Source organism: Astatotilapia calliptera, chromosome 16 (assembly GCF_900246225.1).
Source record: "Astatotilapia calliptera chromosome 16, fAstCal1.2, whole genome shotgun sequence".
NCBI classification, from domain to species: domain Eukaryota; kingdom Metazoa; phylum Chordata; class Actinopteri; order Cichliformes; family Cichlidae; genus Astatotilapia; species Astatotilapia calliptera.
The window spans coordinates 7,065,695-7,076,273 of NC_039317.1; the positions used below are offsets into that span (position 1 = coordinate 7,065,695).

The 10,579-nt window shown below is 37.2% G+C and overlaps 1 protein-coding gene across 1 annotated transcript in view; it reads right to left on the reverse strand.

Annotated features, from left to right (window-relative positions):
- wars2 (tryptophanyl tRNA synthetase 2, mitochondrial) overlaps positions 1–6,880 on the reverse strand; it is a 38,958-nt gene extending 32,078 nt beyond the window's left edge. The window contains exon 1 of the mRNA XM_026144633.1: positions 6,730–6,880. Within this exon, the coding sequence (XP_026000418.1) occupies positions 6,730–6,834 (105 nt within the window). The 5' untranslated portion in view covers positions 6,835–6,880. The remainder of the gene's footprint in view (positions 1–6,729) is intronic.
- Between the last annotated feature and the right edge of the window lie 3,699 nt (positions 6,881–10,579).

The window sequence follows — 10,579 nt, forward strand, 5'->3', positions numbered from 1 at the left end:
CCCGCAGAAATAATATACGCCTGGTTGGAGTGGAGGAAGGCTCCGAGGGGAGATCTGTCCAAGACTTTGTCTCGGAGCTGCTACAGCACGAGATACCTATACCAGCCGGGCTAGAACTTAAGATCCAGCGGGCCCATCGTATCTCTGTACAGAAACCGCGCCCTGGAGAATTCCCACGTCCGATTCTTATTAATTTCCAGGAATTCACAACGAAAGAACTCATACTTCGAGAAGTTTGGAAAAAGAAGCAAATCCAGGTGAATGGCAAGACGATCTACTTTGATCATGACTATGCATCAGATATTGTTCAAAAGCGCAAACAATACAGAGAAGTTAAGCGGATACTAAAGGAAGCGGGAGTGCGCTTCCAAACTCCCTACACGAGCATTCGGATCCACTGGCAGGACGGAGTCAGAAACTACGGTAACGTACGAGAGGCGGCTATGGAGATGCAGAGGAGGGGATACGATGTCCAGATCCCGGCGGCATCTGAGGAGGACGAAGCGCTAAGCAGAAGGTGTCGAGAGTGGAAACGGGCCTCAATCTCCCATCGAGAGCAAATTTCTTCCCCGAGGCAGAGAGTTAAAAAAAAATTGGAGGAATTTCAGAGAAATGCTGATTAGTTCGGGGGATATCTTCCCCCTGTTACTGATCAGAAAATTATAGGCCTCTTAAATTCAAAGTTCTGGAGGAGCAACACCGGATGGAGGTAAATACGTTGGACTATAATTTGGGAACTACTTCTTCAGTTCTCAAATATTTCATAGGGCCCTCCTTTACGGAGGTTTTTTACCCTAGATCTACCAACGGGGTCATGGTGGGAGACAGTTTCTTCCTACTAATTGGGAGTCGCAAGTTTGTGTTTAATTTTTGTTTAATGTCTAGTAATATTGTTTTATTTTATTTTCTTAAACTAGAGGGGATGATCATCGCACACTGTACGAATCATGAGTGGTGTAGGTAAAATAAAAATTATTTCAATCAACATCAATGGTCTGGGGAATCCAGTTAAAAGGAGTAGATTGCTATCTAAATTGAAACGACACAAGGCACAGATTATATTCATTCAAGAAACTCATATGTCAAAAGAAGAACATGAAAAATTTAAAAAGCTTGGCTATGTAAATTCTTTTTATAGCTCATGTAAGAATAGCAGACGAAGAGGAGTTATAATTTTATTAGCTAACACGGTAAATTTCGAAAAGTTAGAGGAAATCTGTGACAAGGAGGGTAGATATGTTGCTGTCAAAGGGAGGATTAATAATGAAGTGGTGTCCCTGATAAATGTGTATGCCCCTCCAGAGGACAACTCAAAATTCTATCAAAAACTATCCGAAAAAATTATAAGCTTTAGTGAAGGGACCTTGATATGTGGGGGCGACTGGAACTGTATATTAAATCATACTAAAGATACTACAAGCAAAAAAAGACGCAAAGATAATAAATCTAAATCTCTTAACTCATTAATAAAGGAAGCGGATCTCTGCGATGTATGGAGAGAATTACACCCTCTGGAGAAGGATTATACCCATTTCTCAGCAGCCCATAAGGTTCACTCTAGGATAGATTTTTTTTTTGATAAATAGAAGTGATAAACATAGAGTCACAGAATGCAATATCGGTATAGCCGACTTGTCGGATCACAACGCCATTCATTTGACCATTCACCTACATAATCAGAATAAGAAATTATTATGGAAATTGAACATTGGTATTCTCAATAATGAATCTGAGGTAAAAGAGATCAAAAAAGAAATACAAACCTGTATTGCCCACAATAAGGATGATCAGATAGACCCAACAATAATTTGGGATACTGTGAAAGTAGTAACTCGGGGGTATTTGATATCAAGGACCAGCTACCTCAAAAAAATGAAGAAGCTTACACAGTCCAAATTAGAACAACAATTAAGGGATTTGGAAAAAAAAAAGCATACAGATTTGAGTCCTGATTTGGCTGGAAAAATCAAAAACGTAAGAAAACAACTAAGTGATTTGACTATGGAGGAAATAGAAAAGAAACTGAGATTCACAAAACAAACATTCTATGAGTCTGGCTCCAAAGCAACTAAAGTATTGGCTAAACGGTTAAAATTAATGCAAATAACTAATGCAGTCAACAAGATTAGAGATCCAAATACCAAGGAACTACTATATGAACCAACACAGATAAAAAACACCTTTCAAGAATATTATAAAACATTGTATAGTCAACCGGATCAGAAAAATGGACCAGAAATTGTAGAGTTTTTGGATCAGTTAGACCTCCCTTCAATAGGGACAACTCAAAATGAACTATTAACCAAACCAATTACAAAGGAAGAACTGGATAAGGCAATAAGGAGATTGAAGACGAATAAAAGTCCAGGGAGTGATGGGTACCCCAATGAGTGGTATAAGACTTTCAAAGAGGTTTTGGCCCCTATTTTGATAGATTCTTTTAATTGGACAATAAAACACGCTAAAATTCCACCTTCCTGGAAAGAGGCCATCATCTCAGTCTTACCGAAAGAAGGTAAAAACAAGGAAAACTGTGATTCTTATCGCCCAATCTCCATCTTAAATGTTGATTATAAACTATTTACATCTATAATCACAAGACGCCTAGAGCTGTTCCTTCCTGACCTGGTGGATGAAGACCAGACAGGGTTCATTAAGGGGCGACAGACACAAGACAATATACGACGCACATTGCATATAATTAATGAAGTTAATAGAGAAAAAATCCCAACAGCCTTAGTGAGTTTAGATGCTGAAAAGGCTTTTGACAGAGTCTCTTGGATATTTCTTTTTGCTGTTTTGAAGAGAATGGGCTTTGACAGTATCTTCATCAAGTGTATACAATCCCTGTATCATAGGCCAATGGCTAGAGTTAAAATAAATGGGGACTTGACAGACAGCTTTGAGCTCTTTAGAGGAACTAGGCAAGGTTGCTGCTTGAGTCCAGCTCTTTTTGCTTTGTATATTGAGCCTTTGGCTCAGTATATACGGCAAAGTACAGACTTAAAAGGGGTTTTTGTTTCCAAACTTGAACAACGAATAGGTCTTTTTGCAGATGATATAATTATATATCTACAGGATCCTGATACGACCTTTCCTTGGCTGTTTAAAGCATTAAAATATTTTGGTAAAAACGCAGGATATAAACTAAACATCGTAAAGACTCAAGTACTCTGTCTGAATTATTTCCCCAAAGAATTATTACAAAATGAACTTAAACTAAAATGGGATTCAAATAAGATCAAATACTTAGGTGTCTATTTAACTAGTGATACAAGTACTTTATACGAGGCAAACTATGTGAAGTTTAGTAACACAATCCAAAAAGATCTGATTAAATGGGCTCCGCTTGTCAAGGACCTTAGCTCAAGAATAGAGGTAATAAAAATGAATGTGCTTCCCCGGTTATTGTACCTATTCACCTCATTACCAGTCCAAATAACAGATGCACAGTTTGGTAAATGGGATAAATTAGTTAGTAGATTTATTTGGAAAGGGACAAAGCCAAGAATAAGATTTAAAATACTCCAATCAGGAAAAGAAAAAGGAGGACTTGCCCTCCCGAATTTCAAGGAATATTTCTATGCAGCTCAGCTGAGATATACTGTTTATTGGTGTTCATCAGAATATACTTCAAAATGGAAGCATATAGAGTTAAATTATTGCCTATCATGTCATCCACAAGCAAGATTGGGAGAAGAAACTACCCAGCCCACGAACAAAAATCTCATCACTGAATTTACTATTAAACTCTGGTGGACAATAATGAAGAAATATAGAATTACAGAAGATTGTAAATTGCTGATTTGGCCTGCATACTCTCGAAAATTCCAAAGTGGACAATGGGATAGCACATTTTTAAGATGGGTCAATAAAGGAATTACAGCAATGTGTACATTAATAGATGGGACAACATTTAAATCTTTTGAGAATCTACAGAAACAATTCGGATTGGATAAATCAGATTTATTTAGGTACTTTCAATTAAGACACTTTTACAATACAGAAATTAGAAAGAAGCTCTCGAGAGAAAGAAATCGTATAATAGGAACAATAACAGGTGCATATAAAAATCTTCCATCAGGAATTCTGTCGAAATTATATGATGGCCTACAAAATTCGAATAGGAATGAAACATTATATATTAAACAAAAGTGGGAATCGGAACTACAAATTGAGTTGTCAGAGGATGATTGGCGATCCTTATGTCTCACACAGCATAACTCCACTAGCTCTAGACGATGGAGAGAATATGGTTGGAAAAATGTGATTAGGTTTTTTATTACTCCGTATATCAAAAGCAAGCAGTTGAAAACACCCCAACAATGCTGGAGATTATGTGGAGACTGGAACGCCAATCACTCACATGTGTTTTGGAAGTGTAAATATATTAAATCATATTGGGAAAGAATCGCGGCAACAATGACGAAGGTGCTGGGGTATGAAGTACTGTGTGAGGCACGAGTAATGTATTTTGGAATATGGGAAAATGTAAAAAAGGAGGACTGGTATTTGTTTAAGATTATGTTGTTGTCAAGCAAAAAGGTGATAACAAAGAATTGGCTGAAAAGCGATCCTTTAAAACTGGAAGACTGGATGGACGTAATCGAGGACATATATACAATGGAAAAAATGACTTACACTCTGAGACTGAAATCTGACAAACACCGAAAACAGTGGACAAAATGGATAATTTATAAGTCTCAGTCAGCCTTATAGGGCGGGACCTCTCGTGTTTTTTTTTTTTTTTTTTTTTTTTTTTTTTTGTGTGTTTGTTGTTGTGTTATTATTATTATTGTCTTGTCCGTATGTAATACAAAGGAAAAAGTACAAAATAAAGAGTTATAAAAAAAAAAACAAAACACAACAACAACAACAATAATAATGCTAAACTTATTACGTTTCAGTACATTTCAGCAATTTAAAGAACAGTTTTTTTTAAATGTATTTATGAGGTTTCAGTGAGAATATTCATTTCCAGGATGTGGAACCTGAATTTAATATCATCTGTCTTTATTTTCATCCAGAGTGCAACAAAAAGTACAAGTTTTTTTTCTTCTTTTGAACAAGAAGAAATCTAACAGCTGCGACTAAAGAGTGTAATTTAATCATTGCGCCAAAAGGAGTGTCAGTACTTTTCATACTTCATACTGTGTACAGTGACACAGTAGCATGTCATTAGCGTGAAAGCTCTCCGCTGTAAGTAAAGACACACAGGTTGGTAAAGTAATCCACCACAAAAACATTGCTAACAACAAACCTAACCATATACTCATATCACCCTGACCCAGCTGAACGTGGATATTTTAAAAAAGCTAACAAAGGAAAGGTGGCTAAAGCTAACCAGAGCTCAGAGCCAGCCGCAAGCCAGCAGCCTCGGTATAAGCAAAAGATCAAAGTGGCTACAGGAAGATTATTGAGATGAGTGAAAAAGAGAAATGGGTTGATGTCCTGTCATCTAGTGAAGTTCTAAACATCCTAGAAGATGATGTAATTACTGACATTAGCTTTGTTACACAAGTCTGCTGCACCTTCTTTTGTTCGGTAATACATCAGGTGGGTGTAACTCATCTACAGGTAATTTTTTGTACCTTCTGTCAGTAGCTGAACACATTGTTTTCAATTGTTTAAATAAGTAAGAAATTTTTATTCCTAAACCAGATTTAAAGCCAAAGAGCTTTACATTAATATAAAACAGAATAAACAAAAATCTGACACTACATTCACTCACAGTTTACATGAAATAACCCAAATTAATTTCAAATTTGAAAACAGCCACACTGAGGCTGATCTCAGGTCCCTTATGAGATTATTATACAGTTTTGCTGCAACAACAGCACAGGCATCAGCTCCTTATGAAATAAGCTTTGACCACAGGATGATCAGCAGTCTCTGAGAACTCCACTCTTAGAAAGATAAATTGGCCAAGCCCTGAAAAGAACCCTGTCTAAAGAAAATTCTTAATATAGGCAAACATCAAATCATAAAGTAAACACAATAAAGAATCTGGCGTTTTATTGCCAGATTTTGATACTTCTCTTTTAGTTTTTAGAAATCAGTCACATGGTTACAGGAAAAAATAATAAAAACAATGAGTCAGAGTGATGTTTAGGTTCTAATTAGCTTATGGTAGTTTACCTAATGAGAAAGTGTTTTTAATGGGAGTAAAAGAAGAAATAACAAGCACCTGACTAACGTCACAGAAATATCTGTGATGACGGAAATATGGTGATAATGTGACCCAACATAGGTTGTGTCGCCTGTTCGATACATTATGTCAGTTAGATTTGTGAATACATCCTTGTCTGCAAAACAGCACTTCATGGTGCACATGCATGAGACGGACTGGATCGAAATAGGACATATGCGAGGCTGACTAATCTGCAAATTCTCGCCCCTGCCATAATACACCTCTATTGAGTTTTTCCACCTTCCTTGTAAAGAAGAACTACACGTCAAGGTGTTGCTGCAGCACACAGAGCATGTTTAGTGTGAGTTTATTAGAAACGGACACAACACTTAGAAGCCATCTAAACTGCTTCAAAGGGTAATGCACCTGTTAATGTGCATTGGTCGTTTATTAGCTGACCTTCTTTGAGTTCTCAACACGAAATAAACACCGAAAGCATCGCTTTCAACGAAACTCTTATCAGAACAGCGTTTATTGCGTATGAATTTTTCACCCACGAAGCTCGTGAATAACTACAAAAGCTTTCTTGCAAAGCATACCTTGTTTTCCGGACGAAGTCCTGCGCAAAGCAACCTTACAGGCGAGTTTAACTTCTGAATGAATCTGGGGAAATGTTTCAAGTTATTCCGCATGGGGAGCGCCATCTTTGATTATAGCTTCCAACTACGGCGGCTGTGAAAGGACAAAAAGGACAGCGCAATTCAGAGTCAGAGCGTTTTGAAATGTGGTGGCAGGACGGGCGGCCTACGGAGGGAGGTGGAGCCCATATGAGAGCCTAATATTTAATCAGAAGTAAACAGAGATCAGAACTGGTTTGGCAAACACTCAACACAGCCTAAGGTTTATATGCAATCCTTTGCCCTCACTGTATTATACAAAAAGTGGCACCAGCAAGAAATTAAACTTCATTTTGCACCAAGCAACGTTTTAGGATGTGTTACTTTAATTTGTATGTTGCCAAATCACAACAGTTGCCTTAAGACACTTTCTATGGTAAGGTAAGGACCCTAAAAATCAGAAAGAAACCCCAACAATCCCACACCCCCCTGTGAGCAAGCAATTGTCAACAGTGGGAAGGAAAAATGTCATTTCACCAAAAAGCAACCTCCAACAGAACCAGGTTCAGAGAGGGCAGCCATCTGCTGCAAGCATTTGTGGTAAAAGCCATAATTGTACTACTTCAGTAATAGTAAGCTTGCAGAGGTTTTATCATCAAAATATATTTATAATACCTTATTAAGTAAAAACAGCAAAAACAAAAATAATACATAGGGGCATAGAAGAAGAAACCAGCATAACATAGAAATGCTCAAATAAAGTATACTAAATTAAAACTACACTTTACCAATTACTCGAGCAAATGTACCCAACTGAGTTTAGTCACTGGTTATACTGCATCCATAGTCTGATCCTGTGATATTGGGCATTTTAAGGAGAATAAGACTCTTGTCCAGTGATACCAGTGGGGAAAGTGCATGTGCATATTTCCATTACTGAGTACTGCTTGGCCACACAACACACAACAGTGGCCAAGTTAGTAGAATCCAAAATTTTCACTATTAAATAAATGGTAACATGTTATAATATGGCCGATATCTAAGGTTGTAATTCCCCTAATTATTATTTTTTATTACTATGTACTGTTTCATTGAACCTAAAAAGGTCGGTAAAATGAAACCATTATAACAATGAAATAACTGCAATGTAACACTAATTTTTCTGTAAGCAATTTTAGGTATAGCATTAGTCATTTTAAGTAGCAGCGTATGTAAATTTAACTAGTGCACAAGTAATTTGCGTAGTGCCCAACTTCTGGGTATTTCACAGGGGACGAGACAGAAATGATACTGTTAGTCATTTCAAGTACTGCTCAAGTAATTTTAATTATGCAAAATTTCGTGGTAATTTTGTGGAAACATAAACAATATTTCCCATCTTGCATTTTATGTATAGAGTACTTCTCGGAGTGTGGGCCATGTTATGAAGTCTTTACATTATTTTTTTTTACATTTAAAATTACACAATTAAAAGTGCACTACCTAAAATCATTTACACACTACTTAAAGATACTTGCAGTATAATTATTTCTTTGTTGGTTAACCCCTTATTCTAGTGTAGTTACCTTTAACTATGAGCAGGTAAATAAAGTTAAATTGTAACTTCAAATAAACTTCGATTTAATTGCAGGGGAGCTCTGCCCCAAGATTTAGGCTGTTTTCTAAAGTGTTACCTAAAAAAGAATAGTGAAATATGTAAGTGCAGTTCATTATGATGTTATTTCTTGCTGCCTTTTTTATGCTTTTCATTTAAATTCCAGCAGTTTTTAATTTTAAAGCATCATCTTTCCACCATCTGTTTTAAATTTATATTGTTTTTTTTTTCTCAAAAACACTTTCATTTCTTAACACTACTTCTCATTACTAAATGTTTGTCTGACAGCCAACAAAGCAACGAAAGAGAATTTCATGTAATAAGCTGTTGGTTTGATGGGAGTAAGTCTGCATCCAGTTACTCAACATATCAGGAATCTCTTACTTATTAAAAAAAACCTACAGTTTTGTTTCAGTCTGCCCACTTTTTTGTCTTTCCTTCCCTTAGAAAAAAAACAAATTTTGTTGTTACTATCAACCCGTTTCATTTCAGAAATAAGACTGTATCACTGAGAGGTATAACCATATCATCAGAGTTTATGCTTTTTCACTTGAGGCCAGGTTTTTGAATGAAAAAGCTAATTCGCTCTTAGCTCCAATAAAACAGAGATCTAATGGAAATTTAAAAAAAAACACCAAACTGTACAATATATGAGAAAAGTTCATCACTGAGTCTTCCAACTGAAAACAACACAAGACCTTCCTGCCCGTGTGCACCAGCTGCCTGTGCAGAGCTACAGTATATGCATGTCTGTGCCTGTGCAGCTTATGGAAGAGAAAGATATGCAATTACACCCTTTCCCACCACCACATATACAGTAGACTATAGAAATGTGACAGACATGTGTGCTTTCCTCATTGTCTGACATCTCTATGTTAATTGGGTGCTGTTGTGTCTGCCTGCTTCTTTAACAACTGCAGGGAGCAGCTGCAGAACTCCTCTATAGCTTCCCTCATTACAAAGTGGTGATACACATACTGTAAGTGATTATTCTGCACGCTGGCTAAGGTTACATTATGTTTGCAGGGCACACTGGCTGCTCACAGTCGCTGAGACCTCTTATATCTCAAACATCTGCTCTTGATTTTTTTCCCATCCACCTTTTGCATCTGGTTGCATTTGCAGTACAAAATACAGACTATCATTCCATATTCATTATTATTTCCCGAGGCGCTGAGGCCGAGCTCTTTGGTGCATCAGATTTACGGACATGGGTCTTTGTTTTCTCTCATACCTAGGCGATGGAAGATCTTTACAGCAAACAGTGAGATGGGTTTGCATGCCTGCTGGTGTGTGTGTGTGTGTGTGTGTGTGTGTGTGTGTGTGTGTGTGTGTGTGTGTGTGTGTGTGTGTGTGTGTGTGTGTGTGTGTGTATTTGTGCAGAAAACTTCAGCTCCTGTTTCATGGCCACCCAGTAGAGGTCTATCCTCTCTTCCTTCTCTCTGCCTCCTCCACTTTTTTCTCTTTAAAAGGGAGTTCCTCTGTTTTTTGGGGTTTTTTTGCTTCTTTGACTCTCATAAATAAATTATCTGGGTAAAACCACATGTAGCTCTAATCAGCATGGCAGAGATAAACTGACACACATTTAATGCCTGCAGAAGTCAATAATAATAAATCCTAGCAGCATAGTCTTTGAAGGCCAGATTAGCCTAATCTGGGGCCCTTGGGGGTAAGAAAAAAAATGGATCCACATTTGCTGTGTTTTAATTTTATCGTTTAGCATGTAAGTAGAAAATTGAAATAGCATAAGTCATAAAACTGGATAAAGCAACAGTGCGTGCAGACTGGACACTAAAGCTGGACTGACAGTGCATTAAGACCCTCCTCAGGTCACATGCTGACTCAGGTAGCCAATCTGTGGTCTGCTTTGCACTTTGGACTAAATCATCAACTAATAAACTGTTGCTTTCTGTAGCACAAAGACATTGTACGTGTAATACGACGAAAACTAAATTGCATTTAATTACATGAATTACATTTCATTCAACAGTTTAAATCAGGGATGTCAAACTAGTTTTACAGCACATGCAGCCCACCGTGATCTTAACTTGGCCAGACCAGCAAATCTCTCATTTCTGTCAGTGTGAAGCAGCTTAACTACACATTTACAGTGAGAATCAGTTTTTCTACATAATAATGTTTTTATACAGCAGTAAGTGACAAGAAAAATCTGTCAGCACGACACTTGGCATCATTACCCAGACTGTCCTGTAATTATAAAACAGAAAGTTTTTGTTA